This window comes from Aythya ferina (assembly GCF_964211825.1).
Source record: "Aythya ferina genome assembly, chromosome: 3".
NCBI classification, from domain to species: domain Eukaryota; kingdom Metazoa; phylum Chordata; class Aves; order Anseriformes; family Anatidae; genus Aythya; species Aythya ferina.
Window position 1 is genome coordinate 54,323,904 of NC_140298.1, and position 25,428 is coordinate 54,349,331.

The following is a 25,428-nucleotide window of genomic DNA, read 5'->3' on the forward strand; positions in this document are numbered from 1 at the left end:
GACTCCTAGGAAAACATGGGATCTGCCTGCAGTGGGCAAAGGCACATATGCTGGCCAGCCTGTAAGGAGAATTTTAAACTAGGGACGATGGTAGGGAGTGGTTGGCCGATGACCAAGTGAGGAAACACAGTTGTCCAAGTGTGCAGGATGATGTGAACAGGAGAGGTGCTGTAATCAGCAAAACAGAGCAGAAGGAGGCCCACTGCAAGAATACGCACACAAACAAGCAAGTGTCTGCAGGACAGCATGGTGAAGGAAGTTCTCATACCTTCTCTGAAAAACCCACATGACAGGATGCCTCTCTAAAGTGCTGTACACTAACACACATGGCATAGAGGGGACAGAGGAAGAATTAGAGGTTTGCATACCATTGAAGGGCTGTGATCTCATTGGGAATATAGGAACATGGTGGGATAATTCACTTGATTGTAGAGCAGCAGTGGATGGCTACAGGCTCTTTAGGAAGGACAGTCTGGGATGCTGAGGAGGGCAGCTTTCCTGTACGTGAGAGAGCAGCAGGAATGCATGGAGCTCAGCCTAGGGATGGTTGAGAAGCCAGCTGAGAGCTGGTAATGATTTGTGGGCAGACCGATGTGGGTTATGTTGTGGTGGGTGTCTGCTACAAACTACCTAATAAAGAAGAAGCAGATGAGACCTTCTTCAGCCAAATGGAAGTCTCATGTTCACATGTTTTGGTCCTCATAGGGAACTTGAACCACACTGATATCTTCTGGAGGGACATGACAGGGACCAAGCAATTCATGTGATTTCTGGAGCACAGTGACGATGGCTTAATTATGGAGGTGTTTGAGGATCTAATTAAGGCAGGAAATCTGCTGGAGCTCACACTTACAAACCAGGTCAAGTATGTAAAGGTTCAGGGCAGCTTTGACTGCAGTGACCATGAGATGGTGGAGTTCAGGATCCAGAGAGAGAGAGATACAAGGCAAATAACAACTCTAAGCTTCAGGAGAGTAGACTCTGGTAGGGACCTGCTTGGAAGGATCCCATGTAAGGTCCTGATGAAAAGAGAAATCCATATAATTGGATGATTTTTGAGAATCACCTTCACCAAGCTCATAAATGATCCATCTGGCTGTGGAGGATGTCAAACAAAGGTGGTAGGAGGCCTGCATGGATGAACAAGGCTCTCATAAAGAAAAACAAAACAAAACAAAAGAAGTGCAGAAGACGTGGAAGAAGGGATACATGACCCAAAACCTCCAGAGGTCCCTTCCCACCTCAGCCACCCTGTGATATCTCTGAATCTGTATATTTTAAAGCCTGTTCTTCAATGCCCATGAAGCAGTGTGGCATTTAAAAGACACCTGTTACTTATTCCCTCAGTTTCAGGTGCCTGTCTCAGGAGATCCATTTGCTGACAACAAAAATTTCTGGGGTCTACTTAACCTTCAGAAAATATTATATTATTGCATGCACCACCAGTATCACTGCAGAAATGGCAGGTTTAAATGGTGCCTGCTTTAGTAGGTTAAAAGGAATTTGTTAGGAAGTGTATATTTAAGCACTATTGCTATGGCACAAAAGACAATGTAGATGTGTGCTCAGTAGGAGACTAGAAGTGCAAGATCAGAACACCAGGAAGGAAAATGCTTTGAATGACTGGGCATGATTTAAACAGCAGGAATGATAGTATTGCCTGCAGTAGTAGTTTGATCATACACAATAGCAACATACAGATCTAAATGGCCATTTTTCTTGCACCTTTTTCTTTAAAGTTTAGTGATTTGAATGTGATTTATAAAGTGTAGCAATTTGTATTTGTTTTCACAGAGGTGTGCTTGGATTCACAGCATCATTGACTGAGCAATGAAGAATCAGCCCTTCAGTTCTTTGAAGGAAAGGCTAAAGACCCAAAACTTTAGTTTAGGCTAGGGACCAAAACTTTAGTTGGCATTTTTCTGCTGAAGTCAGTGCAGCTGCTTCGATTTACAGTTCTCAACATCTGGACTGAATGCTGCAGAATGGGAAGAGGACAGGAGAAGGTGAGGAAAAATGCACAACTTGGTAATAGCTATTACAGAATTGAGAAGTACAGCCTAGAAACTTTCTTCATTGTAGTGAAACTGAGCTTCTCTTGGATCAACTGATGAATAGGAGCTGCACATCTTTTGAAGGATCTTAGAGAGAGTCTTGGGTCCACAGAAGAATACTCCAATACTGTTGCTGTAATCACAATAACAACAAAAAACATAAAAGCAGCAGAATAAATAGATAAACTGCACTTTTTGACAGCCTCCAGCTTTGTTTGTATCTTTTGAAATGGCTTTTTGAGAAATACATTTGAAAAGTTTTGTGTTACTGTCACAAAGTATTACAGTATAATTATTTTAATACTTCAGTGTTTATTATGTCATATTGCTTTATTTATTTGGATTGCTATATTAGAGGTCACAAATTATTTTGAATTGTAGTTCTTTGGTTTTGATTGTCATGTTTTTTTTTGTTTTTTTTTGTTTTTTTTTTTTAATTCAGAGAAACAAACACACTGCTTGGGCTGAAAATATTCAGTGTTTTTTCCAGATGAGTAAATGTTTTTTTTTTTTTTTCCCCTAAAAAATGCATAAAATGTTCACTTGTTTTTGAGTATATTTTTTTTTTTGTTGAATTTTAATACTGATGGCTGATTTTTTTTTTTTTTTTAATAATAAATAAATAAATAAGGTAAATAGTTCTCATAAATAACAAGAACATGACCATTGTAACAAACAGTTGTGTTCATAAGTGCACAAGTATGTTAAAAGGAACTGGAAACCTGTTTTCTTGCTGCAAAGGGCTATAAAGAGTTTGCTTTTAAGTACACATGTTCTTTTAAACATACATGTATATACATGTATATAGGTGCACACAGATGCACACCTGCTGTGCTACTGGGGGAAGCTGATTCTGCTTAAGCACAATGTAAGTGACAAGTGACAGTGTGTTTCAAAAAGTTTGCTCCTGTAAAGCTGTGGCTGTAGATCTGATTTTGGTGCCAAAGTTGTAGTCCCCCCATACTGCTCTAGTTCTTGACTGCACTCAGGTTCCACCTGAGTGGTATATTCCTGCTAATCCGCAAAAAGACACTCTTGCACCATGGGAAACTTGTTGGACCTAGATGAAGCAACCTAAAATTTAGTTAGTTCATACAAACTGATTGTTCCATCCTACAGTAGAAACTCTCAAGTTTCTTCACTTCTTGAACCTTCTGTAACCCAGAGCAAGAAAAGGTAGGGTGTTTTTTTGATTCAGTGTGCACAAGTAGTGTATATTTCATGCAGTGTTTTCCTTAACAGGTTCAAAGTTGACCATCAACATGTGCATCTAGGTTCAGAAGCAATACAGATTTTTCTGTCGTTTGAGCACTGGCTTTCTAAGGAAATATCACAAGACCCAGTAAAGAAAGTTAATACCCATCTCCTTCCCTGAGCATTAGAAAACCATACTTTTCTCAGCTGTTCTTAAAAAAGTAACAAAATTATAATGTTTCAGCTATAACTTTAAAAAGCTCTGTTTTTGCTGTAGAACCCCTATAAAAGGTCTTTCAAAAATCATATTTTCTGCCCTTGGCCTCTTTCTATTTTTAAACTTCCCTTATTTCCTTATTGTATTTATTTTGACCTCTATCAAGTGGTTTCTGTATTACTGTTATTTTTGTAATTTTATGGTGTTCTTGTAGCTTACTGTTTTCTCTTTGATCTACTCCTTTTCAGCTTTCTCATCTTTAAAAAAAAAGTTTTCTTCTTTTTTCTTTTTGTATCTCTGTCTCCCAAGTGCAAGCCTTTATTTTGCATTAGCAGGTAAATCTTTGGAAATCATAAAGGGTCCCAAAGATTCTGGAATTTTCTACCACTGAACACAAAAATATTTCAAATTCTTGCTTCAAAGACTTTCAGGAACAAAGAAGCTTTTCTCAGACCACTAGCGAATCCACCAAGTTCAAATGAACTGTCTTTGCCAGCAGAGATGAACTAATAACAGAACAGCATAGTCTTGCAAGAGTAGCCAAATATGTTCAGGGAACAAACATATCCTTGACATCATAAGAAAAAAATCACAGTTTATCTCTTTAATAACCATCTTCAAGGGAAATTAATGCTACTTTGTCCTTTGTGCAGAACAGTAATTGGATTGTGTGTTTCAATTATATCTGGACAAAGGCCAGGATATTGAAATACTTCTAAATATTAGATTTTCTTGTCCAAAAATTAGATTTTATTGGCATTCTCTTTCCGAGATTTCTTCATTAAAAGCTTCATTAAGCATAAATCTTCTTTCCACACAGCTAAAAAAACCTAAATTATTTTAAAAGGGTCATTTAGAAAGGTTTGCCCTCCCCTCCTCCCACTGTTTATGCTGAGAGACAAGTTACCTAACAAGGTTAGAAGCCAACCTGCCTTACCTAGGATGTTTTTCGGCTAGCTGCTTGAACTCATTGTCCCAGTTTGGCCTTCCATAGAAGGTCTTCTGTCTCAAACCAGTAATTACATCCATCTTGTCATCATAATGTAGGGCTATGTGAGTAGCCTAAAGGCAAATTCACAAGATAATCATTTTAGAATCAACAGTGTATACTCCAAGTAATAGGAGAAAGCAGTAATACAGCTTCTCAGTGAAAGACAGAAGTATTAATAAGAAAGAAAACTGTAATTATCAAATGGCAATGAGGAGAGGAGAAGAGTGGGGAGGAGAGGAGAGCAGGGGTACTCAAGAAGTCTAATAAACACTTCCAAAAGTGCTCATGACCTCAAAGGTTTTCAGCTTCTTGAGACAAAACATTTGAAATGAGTTGGGATTAAATATCTGTTTTTACTGTCTGGACCTAAGTGCCAATGACACTTTTACAGGCAAGATTCCTAAACTTCTTCTCAGTTTTTGAATATCACACCCTACACTTCATTCTCTGCAGTGACAGTGACAGTCACTGCTTTAAGGCCAAGTTGGAGTTTAGGAAAGGGAAAAAATAAAAGTGTATTGAGACAGAATTTGACAATAAATATTAGAAACTACATGCACCTTAGGGACTCTTGGTATGTCCTGACCACTGTGCTGCTGATGTACCAGAATATAGTCACAGATGTATCAGCTCTGTGGGGGTAAAACCCTGAGTATTTTGTCTTCTCCTGGCATGAAGGCAGGTGCAGAAATTAGATCAGCTCAGGTGAAGCAGTGATCTGAGTGAGCTGCATGTGTCAGTGCCAAGAAAACAAATCCTGATTTTCATGGACAGTTACTGTCCCTCAGCTCTTATGCTACACCCATTTCCATGCTATCTGAGTACCACTAGATATAACAACAAACCCACCATTTCTCTTAATTGTGCTGCTATTGTGTAGGAGTAATACACTTGTTTTCATTACTGTTATATCGCTGTTACTATAACTGTCGAGAAATTACTGGAAGAAGACTAAGTTAAAAAATGGGCTTTGCATTTAGTTCAGGCCACTATCATCTCTTTCAGAAGTGGCTGCTGAAATTTAGATCTATTTCATGCTAATATTGTATATTTCTCATGCTAATGAGTGTTACAAGTCTTCCATGTTGATTAACAAATCTATTATTCTTGTCAAGTGCATTTGTCACAAGAGGTCACAAAAACTCCTTGTTAGTTTGGGCCAGTGTCACGGAGGGCTTGGAAGAGTCTAAGAAAAAAATCGAAGTATTTGGTAGGAGTGGGAGGCAGGGAGCAATGTAGGATATTTGAATTGCTTACAGCAAAATTGTGCCACTGAGCAAAGGGGGTATTTCGATTCACATCAAGTGGAACTTTTCCAGGGTTTTTGGTGTCAGTCCTTTGTATAGCTCACAGTGTTAACGAAGAATCTCAAGAGCATTACAAGAAACAATAGGTTGAAACTTAGTTTCTTATCCAGGAAGAAGCAGACCTGTGCCATATCTGTTTGGCCATCCAATACCAAGAAAGAATATACAAAGAGCCTGAGACACTGAAAAAAACTTATGTCTGTGGGGGGCTGGGGTTTGGGGGTAAACACCCTCCAGAAGTGGAAAGTGCACTAGAAGATGTAAATTTACTTCATTTCAATATGAAGTAAAGTTAAGCATCATCCAAATATTAGTGGAGATGAATTTCAAACTATGATGACTGATGAACTAGAATTTCCTGACAGTAAAGAAGGCCTATAAGAAGAGGGAGCTCTGTGGATCTCTGAAGAAGGGGGAGCAGTTAAGAAGCACAGCTGCTCTTGGGCTTTGCTTGAGAAGCAGACACTGAAAAACAATCCTCTTCTGCCCTAGCCCTTTGGAGGTGGAGTGCTGAGGGACTCTGGGAGCAAAAGCAGTACCAGTGTAGTGGAGAGGCAGCACGACTCCAGGGATCTTTCTATATCACCTAACCAGCAGCACCAGATAACACAGCAGTGCTGACAGGAGACTGGACAAAGGGGTTTGAAGGGAAGGAGAGACTTCAGAAATGTGTGGAACACACAATTGAGGAGAGTCAGGCATCTCAGCAAGAATAGTTGTCTGCCTACCTGACTTTTGGTCTGATATTTGCCCAAGAGGGAAGTGAGATGTTGACAGCTAAGAGATGAGGGCAGCTTTGTGCTTTGTTAGGTTCATGAATAACTTCTTTCAAAACTGATTTTAGGTAATACCTCATGTTATTGGTAATGCAGAGTAGTGACTTCTAGGATTGCTTTACTGCTTACTTCTATGACTACTATACTTCATGATCCATGATCGGAAGAGATTTTTCTGAATATATTTTTTTACACATACCTCATTACATGATCAAATCCCTGAAGAAGGCAGAAATAAACTTTTTTTTTTTTTTTTTTTTTTTTTTTTTTTTTTTTGTGGTAAACAGCAAGGGGAAAGATTTCTGAAATCTGATTTTTAAACTTTAGTAGACTGTCCTTGTATTCAGTATTCAGTAGAGGCAGCAGGAAATAAAACAGTAGAGCAAAGACTTTTCTGTGAGAGACTTTCTGGCAGGTACCTAACTCTGATCATAGTGTGATCTGAGAGATCAGTTAAAAAAATACAGAAAGAGAAAATCAACTCTTTTAGGTTTAGGTAAAGACTAAAGAAGTTGAATAAAAGCCACACAGTCTAAGGATTAAGTACCTCAAGGTGGGATGACAACTTGAAATTATAAAATCATGAATTTAAACTCAGTCAGAGAAAATATCTTTTCAAACAACATAAATCAGTCCATAGAGTTTGTTGTCAGAATGTTATGAATGCAGCAGGATTCAAAAGTGTACTGGACATATATGTGAACAACAAAAATTATAGTAAATAATGAGTAAACAAAACCAATGCTTTTTATACAACCCTCCATATTTCAGTGTATCTATTTAAAGGATGTTCCAAAAACATGGACAAAATGTCCCTTTACAAGCTCCCAAAAGCCTCTCTGCACTTGTGTTTGAAACACCTGGTAGTCAGGGCTGCCCAGGAAAAGAGACTGGACTGAAGGGATCACTGGCTTGCTTTCTCTGTTCCTGGTTTTCTAAATGTGAGATGGAAATGGAAACAGACAGTCTGGTGTCTTTATATTTACAGTTCTTTGTCTCTCTGTTTCATCCATCATTCATTCATCTGTTCCTGTTCCATATGTTACCATACTGGAAAAGCAAGGTACATTAACTCAGACTCATAAGAGTTTCATCATTACCTGACTTTCATCCCAACCAGTAAGAAATATATGATAACTTAGAAAATCATTTTTCCCTTTTTCAGCCATTTTTGTTTCCAAAAGGAACAGAAGATCAGCAAACCACTCAAATGCTGATGGGTCTCGACAGATCCAGTAAAAATAAACCTGTCAGATAAAAGTAAAGAGATTAAGCAGGAAGAAAACTTTCAATAAAACTTCCTAATGATAAGCTCAAGTCATTAACCACAGTGTGTATGACTCTTCTCCACTGTAAATTTAAACAGAATCACACATCATTTTGATGATGAAAAGGCTCTGTAATTAAAATAAATAAATAAATAAATTCATTCATTTTCATCTTAATGATTGACTGAAGATTGATTCACGTGTCAGTGAAGCTAGGCAGTGCACAAGTTTCCCAACTTCTCCTGCCAGTACACCTTTAACTAAGAGTACCTAATCCTGCATTTCTTGCAAATCGCTTGAAATCCTTTGAAACTTTGCATTGATTTTTGGTTATGATGAACAGGGAATTTCAATTTTACTCAGCACTGAAGAAAGGAATTCTTGTTTCTCAAGACTTTGTGCCATAGGTTGACAGTTGATGTGGTCAAAAGGTATTAGCTATGTACTTCAAGTTAAATACCCTATATAAAAAAGTCTACAGAATGTCCCTAGATTTTTTTTTAATTTATGTCTTTTTTAATTTGGAGCATATAATTTCTAGAAAAACATTAAACTGTAACTTTAAAGTTGCCACAGGGGTCTAATGAACCGCAATCCCATGATTTTGTTTTCTATTGTTTAAAGACCTCCTCTCTATGAAAAATTTACACTTTTTTTTTTTTTTCCTCTAAATTTCTCTAGTTTCATCTTCCATATGCTGTATTTTTATTTTATTTTATTTTATTTTATTTTATTTTATTTTATTTTATTTTATTTTATTTTATTTTATTTTTAATGTTGTAGTCTGGATTGGAGAGCCTACTTTTAAAGCTTTGTTTCCCAGGCAGAAATTAGAGGCTGGGATCAAGCTGTCCTGTATTTGCTGGGATCTTGGCATAGGGTAATGCTTGCATAGGGAATCAGATTGTTCAAACCAGATGGTCAGTCACTCTCCATATGATGATGCATGTTTCTATTTCAAGAGTCCTCATTGTGGTATCTTCAGGTGGATCAGGTGAGACTCCCCCAAATCCCTGTTCAGCTCAATACTTAAATCCAGGTGGCCCAGGGACCTCTGTGACCACTCCAGCACGCACATGATCTATTGTGATCAATTATCTTACCTACATACAAAGCATTTTTAAACTAATTAACTATGTATAAAAGACTGTCCTGCATGACCATTTCTGCAGGAACAGTTTCTGCTGGAACTGTTTATTTGCAAGTGTGTTATCCATGTACAAGTGAATCAAATTTTCATCTGGAACCATGTGCAGAGTCTCAGAACCTGTGAGATTTATCTCCCAGGATCTTAATCAACACACTAAAACATATAGCTGGCTTAGGCAGAGCAGGAGCTGCCTCGGGGAGTCTTCAAAACAGTTGGAAATTACCACCTGGAAACCTCCTCCACTAATCAGTCAAATGCTGAGCTGTGAAGGTGTCTGGCAGTGTTGCCCATCACCTCATTTCATCTAAGTCCATTGTCTCAAGCACATCCTGCTATGCACAGGACAAGAAGGGGAATTCCTGAACCACTCAGGATAGCACTTGGTGTCTGCCCAGCCACTGCCATGAAGCACAAATGAACCACAATTATATATACCATTTATATATAAATATATATGCATATATATACACACAAATTGATTGCCATTCTTATTACTTAAGTTCTGGAGCTCTTGCTATGCTAATGCAATCCATCATTACATTCAAACAGAGAGCAGCAGACCTTGAAATACCCTGTGTGCCAGGCACAGCTGCATGCAGGGACAACCATCTGGAAACAATATAAGGTCTCTCAGTCAAGAGTCTTGAGCATACATCTCCAAGGCCATTATGTCCTTCCAAAAATGATACCTGATGTCCAAACTTGTGTGGCGAGATGTTCTGCATATACTGAGTGGAGAATTTTTGAAGCCTAACTGCAAGACCTAGAAGTTCTTCCTCAATTATTTATAGCCCCATTGCATGCTTAGGATATGAGTTCAGCCAATGTAAATTTTACCTTTGGGGAAATGGATGCTTCTCCAGACCAGCATGAGGCTGGGCAGCAAGACCTGAATGCAAGATGTTTGTATCTTTGTGGTATAATGACAAAAGGATAAGACAAAAATATCATGGAAAAGGTAAAGAGGTAAACAAAGACAATTAGTGTAGAGAAAATTGGGACTGACATAAAATAAAGAAATAGTGGCCAGAAATTTGAGGAGAGTTACTGGAACTCTTGGAAAACAGACCACTGAGAAACTCAGAGGTAATGAAACATCCGAGGCATATGGAGTGGGACTGGAACCAGAGATGAGACAAGAAACCAGTGATGAGATCTTAAAAAGATCAGGACATCAACAATTTGGAAAGAGAACATAGGGTCATATTTGCTACACATAATTTTCTTCCTAAAATGCTGGGGTAGAACCCAACGTTCCTAAATTTCATAGTTCCTCTGCTCACCAGGAAGCAGGATCAGGAAAATCCAGTGATGGAGAGAGTGCTTGTTGTTCTGTGCACTTCTTTGTCAAAGACTCAAAGACCGACTGCTGTCAGTCATTTCAACAGCTCGTAGACAGTGGTTCTCTCTGGACAATGTAATTTTGAGTGTAATTTATATAATGCCTCCAAAGGGATACTACACAAACATGGAAGAAGCTTAGAAATACACAAACTCAGATTAAAAAGGAATGACATGGAGGTCCCCTATAAACTTATATAATATAAACTATAAACTTATAATGATGGGATGGCTGGCACTATTTTTATTGTGACTATGATTTTTTATATTGTTGCAAAATCTCTTAATTTCCTCCAACACATCTCCATTTGTGCTCACCAGGCCCTTCTGTTTTTTATTATATCTCAGTATAAAATGTAATCTAGAAGGTCTGTCCCCAAGATGATCACTCTGGGGAGGTCTGAAAATTTGGAAATTATAGATCTTTTCCATAGGATCAATGAGCTAAAGATGCATATTAGACATTTCTGAAGTGAAAAATCAGAGGAGAAACCAGGAAGCTATAAAGAGATTTCCCAGCGTTTTAATATAGCAAGTTGTCAGATTTCTGGTAAGGTGGTGGGAGAAAAATGTGGTAATACCGCACTTCACTGGAGATTTGGTGAAAGAGGCTAACAGTAATTTGAGATGTTTCCTAGATCTGAGCATGCCGTAAGGGACCATCTGTGGTTTCTGTAAGAAATATAAATGAAGTATGAGCCTAGTAAGCAGAGATAAATCATTCAAGGTTAAATAGGGTATTTTTACTGCCCAGGAACAGGACTGTCTGCAGAATGTTAGTACCAACTATCTTTGCTGTTTTCTTTTTCCTATTCTGTTTTAATGTTTTACTTTAAATAATGCTTTGCATGGGTTCATTGCTGATTTACACTGACATAGGTTATGAGGAAAAAGCAAGCACTGACTTCATAGCATTTCATTTTTGTGACTAACAACAGCATTATTTTAAATTAGCAGAAATATATAATTTATAGCCTTAAGCTTAATTTATTTATTATTTTGTGGATGAATCATGAAGTCCTTGCTTGTTCCACATCCACTGCACCTTGAAAATGAGGCCATGGAGTGCTGTCAGTCTGTATCACACTGTGGCTGTTGATTTGTAGTGAGAAATTTCTTCTCTCAGTCTCTATTTGATCATCTTATTTCTCAAGCCTTTTCAGCAGTTCATTTTATGGAAATATATCTGTAGTATGTGTGTGTGGAGAGGAGGCATATGCTCCTAAATGAATAATGAACTGTGTTCAGGGTAGCAACTGGGAGCAAGTGGGCAGGACTGGGCTCCAAGCACGTTCAGGGAAGAAGGAAGAAAAGACAGCTGATGAGCTGAGACAATGTGGTCTTGGAAATGCAGAAATACTTTCCAGAATATCGGGCTGTGGAACTTGAAGGAGTGGTTTTAGCTGGTTACAGACCTAGCTGTCACAGTAACAGCCAGTTCGACCGAATTAGGTCAAGCTGCCTCTGGCACAATCCTCTTGAGAAAGGATATCACTTTCTGAAGCTGCAGAAATTCCTTAAACCCATTCCTGTTACAGTTCTGCTGAAGCTGTATCCATTGCACTGCCTCTAATTTTCATGTTAGCAGTGGAGAACATTGGCTAATGAAGAAAGATTGTCATTATAAAAGGTATTTTCAGCCATGACTATAATCTTAGAAAGAAAAGAGCTACTGAAGCGGGCTGGCCTATGGATAAAAGGTTTGTTCTTCCTTTAGATCAAGGAGGACTTCCAGTATAATATGTTAAAATAAATGCTGTTTATGAAGGAGTCTTCCTTTCTTTACACGGAGTGCCCATAACGTAGCACAGCATATTACATATATAATTAAAATACAATAAACACACCATAAAATTCATCCTTATTAAAATTAGAATAAGACCAGAATCAGTGCATTTCTATAATTAAACAATTATTCTGAATCCTGTATTTTTCTTGTAAGCCTGATAATATTAACTGATTGTGCAATTATTTAGAACCCTTAAAATCTGTTTTAGATTTATGATTCATTAGTCTCCACCCACCCTACCCCCATCAACTACATTCATCAGCTTGATGGCTTGCCCAAGTAAACTGTCTTAAATTTTCCAAGTGCTCTTTTTGCAAATTGAGTTAGACACAGTATTGCTATTAATCAGAAATGTAATGCAAGGGCTTGAGTAGTCGCTTATTTCTATATTTCTATAATATTCTACTCCCTTGCAATGCATGCATATTCATTTTCCCCTATTCTTAATTTTGTACAACAGACACGGAAAAGCTCAGATATTTCTTTCCTGTAAGTTGAAGGAATACACTGTGTAAATCATCTTCCATCACACAGAAAGTCATTAATAATTATCTGTTGGTGACCATCTGTCTGTTTCTCTTTGCTCCCTGAAGACAGAAGGGGAGCTGTGGCTCTGAGCAAAGCCATCTTTCCACCAATGAGGTGTAAGAGATGATGAGGCCAGGGCTGTCAGAGAGACACCTTCATCCCTGGATCTTGCTGCTCCCCCTTAGACATGAGACTGCTCACTGCAAAGCCCTCCTGTATCTGCAGCTGGACACCTCCTTGAAAAACCCCTCCTGCTCCTGGATAAGCCATGCTGCCCATAGCACATCAAAAAAGATCAGAGATCTGCCTCAGCCACTGGGCCTCTACAGGCTAGGTGCAGCAGTACTGGCAGCCAGGGACATGCACAACAGGGCATGACAGGCAACCTTTAATATAAGTGCAGGATGAGACTAGAATTCCTACCCCTACATCTGATGCAAGAAGCCAAAACTTCTCTCAAAGACAGCTGAGGTCACCTTTGATAAGTAAGACCAGTTTTTCAGGCCAAAATGTTATACTGAGGAACTCATGGACTGGGGTGTACTTTAAAGAAGAAGGTTACCTCAGATAGGTACGGTCAGTCTCAAAGAATATGGTAGAGGGTATTTTAGCAATGAGTAGTTGGACTGCTGTTGAACTTACTGCCATGATATTCTATAGTTGTCAAAAGTCTACATGGGTTTAAAAAGCAATTAGAAAAAGTCATGGAAGAAAAATCTATTAAGGGTTATTAAACACAGAGAGGCAGCTCTTGTAACAAGTCATTACGGAACTGCAAGTTGCTCAAAGGCAAGAAAGTGTACAACAAAGAAATATCACTGTATGATTTTTCATTCTGTACATTTTTCCCATGGCACCCATAAACAGCCACTGTTGGAGAAATGACATAGAGCTAGATGGGTCTTTGGTGAGACTCTTTCTTATGTCCTTATGTAGGGTAAAAGTAGAAAGTAGATGTTTGCTAAAATTTGCATCTGATGTATCTGTACAATTTAATCAATTTCAACAGCATTTGGTCTGAAAAATTATATCACTAATGTGAAAAAAAAAAGATATTTTTTTGCTTAACTACAGCCAGTAGAAACTTTCCAGCCATAACTAGTAGCAGTTCCCTTCCTCATCACAAAGAATGATGGGCAAATGAAGGCTCTAAGGCTACTTAATTGTGAAGAATCAATTAGATAAATGTGTACTCGTTTTGATTTGCTGGGTTTTATTTATTTAATTATTTTTTTTAAGTTATACAGCTGCAGACATTATGGAAGCTATGAGTATTTATATCTCAACTGTATGTGGGCAACACTAAGAAATATTAGTTCAATAAGCATAATGATAGCTGTACTCAAATCAAAATGAAGCTGTTAAAAAAAGAAAAACCTCTTATTTATTTCCTTAATAGATATTTCTATGGTACTCATCATGGCAGAGAGTACTGAACACTTTGAGGAAGATTAAATTATTTGTAATTATACCACAAGTGGAAGGTTTTAACCAACGGAGGGGAGATAAATAATCGTTCTCGACAATATGACTGTTTTACAATATGACTGTTTTTGTTTGTTTGTTTGTTTGTTTGTTTTTTAGGAATGCTGTGAACTTTCCCCAGAACCTTTCATCCAGGCTTTCAAAGTACTTTACAAACAGTGATGAAGTTTAGCCTTATAACACCTGTGAAAAATAGGCTTTGCTATTCCCACTGCACCAATAAGGAAAACAAGACATAGGGAAAGGACATATAGAAATCATTATAATTTTGTATTTCACGGGAATTCAAAAAGCGGAACTCTATAGATGAAAACTGTGGCAGAATGCACCATACAATTTTCCTTGTAGACTCACTTACCCAATATTCTCCCTGAGCTATGGATGAACACCCTGAGGTATACTATTCTCTCAAAGTATATTTAAATTCAGTTCTTTTCCCCTTAAGACAATGACAGCAATGATAATAATAACAATTTTAAATGTTTGCATATATAATATGTGAAATATACATTTGTAACACATCTATGCATATATGTAGCTCTCCTTCCACTGGAAATAATCATTCTAGTACAATGGGAATGTTTGCAAGTACACTTTTCACATCTAGCACATATTTTCATTTTTATTTCCCTTCTTTCTCACAACTTTTTCTGCCTCAAAGATCCCCCCTGGCAATTTGAACCTGTCCTCAACTCCTCAGTTGCTAAAATCCCAGACGCTTTCTCAGTGGCAGCTTGTCATTAAGATGCCAGCTTTAACACTCTTTCATTTAGAAAAATCAGCCCCTTGGCCCCACAATCAGCTCCGTATATACTGACCCGCTCAGAGATCTGTCCACTCCAATTCAATTTCAACATCTGTCCTTAAAAGTGAAATGTTGAACAGTTCCTGATTCAGCTTTTATATTGAAAAAAAGAGCTAAAGGAAGCTGTAAGATCTGCAAGTTACCACTTGCCATGGTAGGTAGCAAAGAACATGTTTAATGCTGATTTTTTTTCTCTGTTACCTTCTTATCCCTCACCTGCCTCACTCGTTCTCTTCTTCACCTGTCTTCTTTCTGTGCAGCCACACTATTCTTTAGCGGAAAATGTATAACAAGTTCTCCCATCAAGAGTTTGTTACGTTAATTGGTGCCATCCATGACTTAGAGCCCACAGTATATTTTTTCAATGGAATAATTAAAGTGGTTTACAGGCAGCAATATGCATCTTGATATATGAATCTCATCCTGAGCTTAAATGCCTTTTTTCATTCCTTCTTGCCTGCTAATGTCCCTCTGATTCTGCAAGGTGAGAAAAGCAGCTGGTGGTTGCTGAAAGCAGTTTTGGGTAAGGACAGGCACCCCAAGGGCCCGCGTGAAGCTTGTGGCTGGACAAGGAGCAAGTGTTGTCATCAGAGCCCCCTGAAATGACCCTGCAAGATTTGTTTTATAGGAAATAAGAAAATCTTGTCTTCTAGCTCTCTCTATTTCAGTCTAGTTATGAAAGACATTTTGCATTTGTCTCCAATTTCTATGGAAAATCTTATTCTTCAGCTTTTACTAAAAACACTGCAACTAGGGCTACTTAATTCCTCAGGAAATGACAGAGAATTTGGTAGACTTTACCACACAACGGCTCCTGAAGCAGCTGGAAAGTGAATGACTGTGTTAGGTTATATGACTGTGGGCAGGTTATAGCACACAAGTGAGTCTCCAGCTCTGAATTGCCCCTCTGCCCTGGCACAATTGGCTTATTTGTGGAGTTTTTTAATGGAGTGATAAACTTTCCCACCTACCTTCTGCAGCGCCAGTACTGCGTTAGGATTGCAGCACTTGTACCAAATGGATTTTAAAATAGAAGCAAATGGTGTGACTCCTATCCCTGCTGCAATGCACACACTCACTCTGTAGTGAAAAACATCTGTGGTTGTAGATCCATATGGTCCATCCACAGCCAGTCTACAGCAAGGAAACATTTAGTCAGGGGTCAGCAAAGTATAAAGTGACAGAAAAGTTAAAATGTGTTGGGCTACATGTTTTCAAAATTGAGCTTCTGTTAAAATAAAAGAGGAATGATGTGCCTAAGTTGGCATGTGAATAACCCATACAAACACATTTAATTTTCATTGGGTGTCATTTAATAGCAAAGCAACTGTTTTTTTCTGAGATGAGAGAACAAGAGCACCCATGTGGGTTTGGGGCCTGGCCATCTATTTAAGCATGCAATTGCAATTTTCTGGCTTTCTGAAATGTGATTAGTCATATAATTGCATGTCCAAATTTAGCTGAGGAATTTGCATATTTAATTATGAATTACTGAAAAGCATCCTGTTTTAGAGCTTTATTTTCTGTATTGTATATATCAAAGTAAAGACAAACTGATTATATTAATCATTTTGAAAAGTTCTCCTTATGTATTAAAGTAATAAAAGAGAAAACAAAAAGAGGTCATCGTATGCAAGGAAAATAATATTTTCTCAGCTCTTTATGAACAACTAATATTTCAGAAAATCATTTTTGGCAATAATACTGTACTTAGTATCTGACATAGAGGTGAAATTTGTAAGTAGAAACACTTATTTATATTGCTAGCCACTATAATCAATGTTGCTGATGTTGAAACATTCATTTTGATCAACATTAGAGATGAAAAAGATTATTAAATAATCTGATTATTTCCTCTAGAAACATGTAAATACACACTGTGCTTTGGAGTGCTCTGTCTAGTCTGTCTTTAAATAATGTAAGTGCTCTAGAAGATTTTTTCACAATCTAACACCAAGTCTTCAGAAAAATGGCCTTTTCTCCTTCTTTCAGATTTTCTGATGTTTTGTGCTCTTTCTTGCATAAATCATCTTAAAAGTTCAGTTTCAACAGTATGAACAAATATGCAGACATGGGGAAATTAAGTGTTTTAACAGGAAAGGAAAGTAGGATCACCAAGCAACAGTACACATCAATATAGGGACACAACGGATCTGAAACCTGATTGTTGTTTTCCTGAAATGTACTTGAAGTCCTAGCAAATGTTCTCCCTTTCATTCATACTTGTCACATGGCTTGTTTTAATTTCAGTATTCCAAATGCTCTGCAATTGCAGTAGCAAATGAAACAGCAACTCAGGGATAACTTTTGAAAATCTGGCCTCAGATATAAACAAAATAAATTATTTTTAATATATGTCATTATTCAGATTACTGTCAAGCCCTGTGCTTTTTGAACACTCAACATTTCTTGTAAAACAGGAATGATTTAGGTTATATATGCAAAATGTTCTACGTAGTTCAATGTAGGCTTGGTAGCAATTCTCATTATTGTTAGTAGATTGAGAAGAAATTGATCTGGAAGGAATTTCAAGAGATTATTTAATTTGTCAGTATGCTATAAACCAGAATTATATCTAAATCATTCCTTACAGGTATGTTCCTAAATCACCAGGTGACAGAGATCCCATCATTGGTTTGAATGTCTTGCTGTGCAGAAACTGGAGAGCTTAGCTTACAAAGATTTCCAAGAAGGCAGGGAAAGAGAAACTGAACTATACAACCCATTCATTTGAACCAGAGAGTGTGTTGGAAGGTAGGAAGATAGTAAACAAAGTAACAAAAAATATATTTCATTTGTGTATGCCAAGAGAGGACTAGAAAATAGGGATATAGGCTGTTCCTATTACAAATATATTTTGGATACATGTATATTTTCTTTTAGTATTCCTTTATTAATTGCAGTATGCATGCTTTGTTTTTAGAACCTTACCTTATCATTCAGTTGCTAAATGTCTTTTGTCTTCTGCTTGGTTTCTGCAAAATGGTATTTTTGACTGTAGCTACCAGTTTGGTATTTATCTTTAGATATAGAAAAATGTAAAAAAGACTTGTTTTTTGCTTTATTGCTAGCTTAACTATTGAAATAATCTTTTTAATATATTTCAAGAAAGCAACTGGACTGTGGTATTAGGCAGCCTAAAAAGATTATAAGGAAGAGGTTTTATATATGACAGTGTTGTTTATTTCAATGCTGTATTATGGCCAGCAACATTTGATAACATTTTTCTCTTTCTCCCTTACATTCTCTGTCAATCACTTTGGGCCATTTGTGCTCCAGTTCTGCTGAAATAGCATAATTCTCATTCCAGTTGCCTTTAACAAAGGCTCAACTTTCATTTCTAATTCTTATTAACTGATAATGCAAGGACCACGCTAGACTTTCTTCTCTGCCCCCACAGTCTTTTTGCCTCTGGAGCTTAATGGCATCCATAAGCTTTTTAGGGGAAAGCTCACTAGCATCCAAGTCCCACTAAATTATATAAATGTGGTTAAACAAGTGCCTTTTGCTGTTTAGTTTTACTGGAACCACCTCATCAAAGGCAATTTTTTTAGGGGGAGAAGCAGTCACTTCAGTGGCAGACCCTACATATTCCCCTGCAATTGAAATGATCCTCTGTTGTGCTGGGCTGTTTTCTGTGGTGAAAAACTCCACTATGGCTGCGAGTAGCTAAATGGTTTGAATCCATCACATGTAGAGCCAGATATTTAGCAGGTGTAAGTCAGGATGGCTCCATTAACTTCAGCAGATCCCTTTGTTTGCAACAAAGAAGGATCAACATTTCGCTTGGATTAAGATGCCACATACAGAATATAAATGTCAATAACTTTTATACATTAGGACAGGATTTGGGCATCAGAGACAGAGTTGAGAGAGACTGCTAGAAAGAAATAAGGTTCAGTCAGAGGTTTCTGCAGCCACCAAATATCTATGTAACCCAAAGAGGTAAACTTGACATGTGGATGACAGGTGATGTGTGCCAGAACATAAGCATCCAAGTAAAAATCTAGCCAATACCTTCTAAGGTTATTTTAATTTAGTTCACAAGTACCCCTCTATCAAAATGGATATCTACAGATATAGGTGGTGAAGATTTAGATGATAGCAATAATGATATAGATATCAATATGGACTTTCAATTCATCAGGTCTTCTTGATAGCTACTGGACTAAGCTCATGACTGTATTTATTTATTTATTTATTACCATAATGGCATATTTCTGGATCCAGAACTATGATCTAATACAGTGCCATAGGGAACACCCACAGAATTAATTGAAATTAAAAATGTTAAATTTTATTTTAAAATATAAAATTAATATTTTAAAATGTATTGTTTGATATTCAAACCTTGGTAACATCCACAACTCCTTGAAAGCTTTTTCCTCTGCTCCAAAGGCCTTGAAGAGGGCTGCAGTCCAGTCCCCAACCACCCTGATGTGAACACTGAAGAAGTCTTCCTCAGGAGCTGAGGTGAGGGTGAAGGGGTGCCACTCCAGCGATGATACCGATGAGCACTGCAGAAAGATATACTGACCAGCTTCCATTTTAAAGCCATGCTTCTTCATGTGAAGCTCAAGGACTCCAGAAGAATGGGTCACCACCTGAACAATAATAAAAGGGAAGACTGTTTTCCTTGAGAAGAGTAATAGTTTGCTTCCATTAAGCTACAGCTGTAGATTTAATCATTTCTACTTGAGTTCAGCTACGAGTTAATAAAAATTTTTAAATGTCTTGAAGGCAATAGCCTAATCTCTGTGTTGTAGTGCTGCTGCTGCCCAATAATGTGCAAGCAGATGCAGTATGAAACATGCAGCAGCTTGCTTTGTGAGTCTAAGAGACATATTAAAGGCTGTAATAAAGCAACATTTTGTCAACTTTCCATCTTAGTAGAGCCTACACAGAAGTACTCCTTGACAGGCTAAAATAATTTTCCAATTTTACTCTCATGTAATACAATTAACTTGTATGTATGGGTAGGATTATTGCTGGTTTGGCAAGAAGAATCAAGCCCAGTGGAGTTCAATCCTAAAATACTTTTATTAAGAGGTAATCTCAGTTAAGCAGACAGTTTTATATGTCACACGTGGCATTCTGAGATGTTCAGATCACAACCACCCTATGAAATCAGAGGCATGACTTGTCCTGGATGCTTTCCCCCTTGCACAAGATAAGCCTGCTTCAGATCGCTGGCTTGATATGTGCGGACACAGCTGCTCCAACAGTCACATCCCTGATTCATTCTACCACAAATTAAATGGGGCCTCAGCACACAAAGGCATTTAGAACTGGGATAAATTGTCACAGTTGTACTAGTTTTAATGATGCTTTGACTATTTATGCTGACAGATAATGTAACGCTTCGTCTCCTTGGAAGACTCCGGATTTTAAAGAAAATACTGATTTGTGCTAAAGTCAAGAGCCTCTCTGCCATTTACTGCAGTGGAAGATGTGCTTCAGTTCACTGAAAAGAGATAGCCTTAGCACAGAGGTTTGTGATATACTAGTGTAGCCTTATAAGTCTGGTATTTCATTAATCAGGCTTGGTCCCATATGGAATATTCGCATGGACTTGTTATTGGAATAAATGCAAAAAATGCTAAAATCAATACTTGGCTGAAACCATAGTAATGATGAAAGAGCTGCTGAAGCTGGAAGTAAAAAATAAGGTCATAATATAGAGAAGTTATCTATAAAAGATAAAAGAAGTCATTGGCATTATGTTCTTTTTACACAGACATGCACGCTACGTTACATACCTTAGTAATGACCACCTCCTGTTGAAATCTCCAGAATCTAACAATTCTTTCACAGATATACAACACCACAGGACTTAAAACCCACTTCCAAGCCTGCAGGAAGTTGCATATTAAAAAACAGCATTTATTTCAACTTCTACAAAAATGTTTTGCATTTCTGGTTTAAATCAGCAGATAGCCTAAAATGAAAGTGTTTGCTTTCTTTTCTGTGATTTTTCATTTGCCTTTCTCAAGAGAGTATTTCTGTTGCTACTGCAGCAATTCTGGCGTTCTCACAGAACAGACATATGGGACTCCATCATAGGCACACTCTAAAAGCAGTGCTAATATCTATCTGTGTTCTGGCCAAGAAGAGTCCTTTAAAATCCATTGCTACTAAAAGGCAAAAGGACTAATCTATTTAGGAAATATAGAGAGAGATTATTGGACCTGAAGAAGTATAGATGCATACATTGATACCCATTATAGCCTCACTGTTTTGTTGCTCCTCAAAGTCTGAAATATTTCAGAAGGGTCAGATAAGAGTACCTCTTATTGTCAGCTCTGTGTTTTCTGAAGCTGCATGAGAAAACAGTCAGTCCCAAATATGCAATTAGAGAAATAAAATGTATTTCCATTTAATCCATTAGTCGTCTCTGTATCCATAAACATATTTTTTCTATCTAGGATACTAAGATGGTTGTACTTTAATTGTTGCAGAGGATTGCTCTACTTGTACTTGCTGATTGTACATCCTGATCACAAGAATGGCTATTGGCTATTCAAGGCTACTAGCTGATGATTTTACTGAATTTTACCATGACAGCCTAGATAATTAGATGTAATTGAATCTTCAGAATTAAAATAAAATAAAATAAAAATAAAAATAAAAATAAAATGTTTGTTTGTTTGTTTTAGGAGATACAGTTTTATTTCCAGTTTGGCTACATGCATAACTCATGTTAGTGATCTGAGGACTCCACAATCATGTGGCTTTTAAAATTTCCAGAGTAACTTGCTAAAACATTGACTTTGCTCCACAAGCTGTGTAACGGGTTATAAAGTATCTTTTATGAGAAGTGAGCAATAAAATTATGTGGCTTCCTTAGAACATGCTTGGAGGATGGAGTAGCAATTTCCCAAGGTTAAGTCTTGAAAATTAATTAAATAAATAAACATTGCATGATTTAATAATGGGAAGAAACCATCATAAGCCTGAAGATTCTGAGTTAAAGCAGAAAGCCAACACATCCGTTGTCCCTAAATACTACAGGTGTCTCTGCACAGTGGGTAATCACACATGTCGTGAATATATTAGCATACATAAAGGCACAATAATGATGAGACCTGTTTTTCCTCCCTTCAATTTGTGCTACCTGTAAATAAAAGCACGTGACAGGAATGTTAAGGCTGCAGGCTCTCCCATGCGAGAGTTCAGCTGAGATTTCAAATGTGCCATTCTCCCGTGCAATGGAGCATTCAATACAAAATATCTTGTGGCTGGTTTCCAACAACAGGACATCCACCAGGAGGGGTGAGCTGCTAAACAATACAGCTTCTGGCCAGAGATATGAGATATGGAGCAGGGTGGGATTGTTGAGAGAGGGACTCTACTGCCTTAGCCCCCCACAGGAGCCTTGGTGTGCACACTGGTACCATATTGCACAATCCCAGCTGTACACAAGGCTGTCCCCCTCTGCTCAGCCACATCTGCCCCTGCCCTGCCAGTACTGCCATCATTTCTGAGCCTTTGGATGGATTTGAGCCCACTGCAATTCCTAGCATGGATCTCACCATAGCACACCACCCATCCAGCGAAGCACTGTTCTTACAGACAATCTATATGCCATATGGTATCATCACAATTCATTTAAAGTAACGTAACTTTGCAAGTACAGCCTTGGGTATGCAGCAGAGTGTGGCAAAGTGGGTTTAGCATGGAGAAGTAGAAGTTCTCTCCAGTAAGCTTTATGATAATGAATGTCAAAGAATGCTGTTGAAAGAAAGTTCTTGTCTGTATTCACAGTGCATAGCCATGTATTGATTTTTATGGTGACATGTAGCTGAAATTTTTAGAGAGGCATTCATTTTCTCATTAATATGCAGGTTGGGTTGTGGCTAACAATAGTTTAGTTTAAGAAAAATCTATGTCAGCCATTAAAAGAGCTGCAAGATACTGAATGCTAATTTTTCTCCTTTACTTTAAGATTTCCTTTCGTATGTTTTCTCTTTCTGGAAGAAAGAACTAAAACTTGCATATGAGCAAGCTAAATCTTGAGCTGTAAATGTTAAATGATTTTGTTTAGATGCTAGACATCTGACACACTGTACAAGTCTGCTACTTAATTACCCCCTGTGGATTTGCAATCTTGTTGCAGCAAAACTACCCTTCCGTGGGACATTTTTCCTGTCTTTTGCCTTTCTCTTTCATAATTCATTGTTTCATTCTTCCCAACTTAAGACATCAAGGCTGGGCAACAGGAAGTATGTGCCCCAAAGCAAGGACATAATTTTATCTCTAACTTACTCTTCCTTGGTATTTAGACTATTCATATTAAAACACTACTAGTTAAAATAATAATAATATTAATTTGAATCTCTCTCTCTCCTGTTCATTGTATTTTCTGTATCTCTACCCTTATAAGATTTTCACTTGGAGGCTATTTTCATGCAATAAACACATCAAGGATATTTGTGATGCTGAACGAGAAAAACTAAATGTCCTAAAAAAAAAAAAAAAAAAAATCCAATTCTGAAATCTATACCCTTCAAAGGGAATGTTGGCTAACTAGCTAATGTTGCAGAAATAATAATAATTATTAATAACACCTAATTTTTACACATCTTTATCTTTACCTATCTGTACAGATTGTATAGGAAGTATATAGGAGGTGGGGATCACTATCTTCTCTGTGCACATGGAGAGGTTGTGGAGCAGAAATATGCAATTACTCTCAAAACATGACACTAAATGCCAGTCTTTAGTATTGTACACTCCAGCCCCCCACTATCTAAGACACACAGCCTCTCAGGGAAGGACATTAGGTTAAAAACAGAAGACAAACATCACTCTTACCACAGGTTTCTTGCCAGAAAACTGCGGCAAAGGGCACTGAGTGACTTTCTCCCATTCCAAGTAGTGATCTTTACAGTAAGTGACGTTATGAAGCAGCAGACTCTGGGATGTCTGACCTCGGATTAGCTGACTTAAAACAAAAATATTCATCAGTAATATGCTTCTTTGCAATGTTTCTATGCATCTGTAGGTTTTGTACTAGTACCTGAAAGCAGACATGAAGAAAACTGAAGTTCAAGAACTGGACGCTTTGTGTCTATTCTTTTCTCTTTACATTTCCTTTAAGTTTACCATGACTTTTTGACCAAGTGCAAGAAGTATGTTAAAATATCGGTATACATCAGTGTCAATGAAGTGTGGAGAGTTCTTGCACAGAGAATGTACGTTTTACTTTCTGTGGCAAAATCAGAATGATTTCCAAGTTCTTTGGAGCAGACACTTTGACCCCCTCTATATATGAGCATCTGGTATTGTTTAGAAAAACAATAAAATTTTATAGTGACAGACCTTCTCTTTCCTTTGCTGCTTTCTAAATGCATTTTTAAAAGCTGCAAATAAAGTTGGAGGACCGTAATTAGATGTGTGCTTTCTAAACATATTAAATTCTAGCTTCTTTACTTCAGAGAATGCTAATGATGTGAATTTTCCCAAACATATCAATCTTGACTGTTCGGTTTAAATAGGTTTCAGCTGGTGTTGATTATGGATAGAGAAGGAAGATTTTTATGAGAAACCCTGTGTGTTTCATATAGTTTCTCTGAATTTTCCTGTACTTACTTTGACTCTACAAGTCTATCCTGTCCTGCTCACTTGTCTTACAAAAGACAAGGAGACGAGAAGTGTTGCCTTCTTTAACATAGCAGTGTCATCATCTGCCACCTGTTCAAATGGAAGGACAGAAAAGATGGTAGGCTCAAGTGAGCAGTTGCTTTTGTGCAGTCAGCTGGTAAGGAGGAAGAGATATGAAGTGGATGAATTTATCTTGATTGGATGACTTGAGTCTTGACTTTTGACTCAACTTTTCATAAATCAAGTGGTGTAAGAGATGTATTTGGGCAGCAGGAGCTGCTCCGTTGCAGTGCACTCGCCAGTTGGTGCAAGCATCAGATTCATCTAATACTGTTAGCAGAGCTGCTAAATGAGTGTCCCCTTTTCAGGGAAATCTATTGCTGGGAAATGTCAATCAGCTGGCTAGGTAGAGGGAGCATACAATGCCAAAGAGTTCTGAAGGGTCCATTGTAGTTGTTTGAAATTGGATTCTTAAAGATTTAAAGGTGAGAACTGGGGGGTGTTTTTTAATCAGGCCAGTATATAGTTTACAGCATGTATTTGCATCCATGACTCTGAAACTTGGGACTAATTAATTAGGCTAATGTCAGAAACCCTCAAGGCCAAACTAAGTGTGGCCTTCGCACTTCACAATCACAAGGAAATCACAAGGAAAAGTAGCAAGATGGGAAAAGTAACAGACCTCAAAGCACTGAACCAGTCTGTTACCTGTCCCATGGTGACTCCATGTACCTCGTGGAAGTAGACATGCACAGACTGGGTGGGGGCTAACAAATTCCTGTGTGTCAAAGGGTGATGATCTGCACGTGCTTTGGAGTTGGGCAATACCACCTGAATGTTTTATGAAATGGACATAAAAGCATATTGTCATCACACCAGGTGACACTGCCCTTAGATCTGAAAAGCATTACAAGAGCTTG

General features: G+C 37.7%; 1 protein-coding gene across 1 annotated transcript in view; it reads right to left on the reverse strand.

The window, feature by feature from the left end:
- Positions 1–2,060: 2,060 nt before the first annotated feature.
- Positions 2,061–25,428, reverse strand: part of NOX3 (NADPH oxidase 3) — a gene marked incomplete at both ends in the record, with an annotated part of 41,786 nt that continues 18,418 nt past the window's right edge. Inside the window, 7 exons of the mRNA XM_084515846.1 lie at positions 2,061–2,187; positions 4,403–4,527; positions 7,640–7,786; positions 15,877–16,039; positions 19,256–19,509; positions 20,665–20,757; positions 23,720–23,849. Of these exons, the coding sequence (XP_084371972.1) occupies positions 2,061–2,187; positions 4,403–4,527; positions 7,640–7,786; positions 15,877–16,039; positions 19,256–19,509; positions 20,665–20,757; positions 23,720–23,849 (1,039 nt within the window). The remainder of the gene's footprint in view (positions 2,188–4,402; positions 4,528–7,639; positions 7,787–15,876; positions 16,040–19,255; positions 19,510–20,664; positions 20,758–23,719; positions 23,850–25,428) is intronic.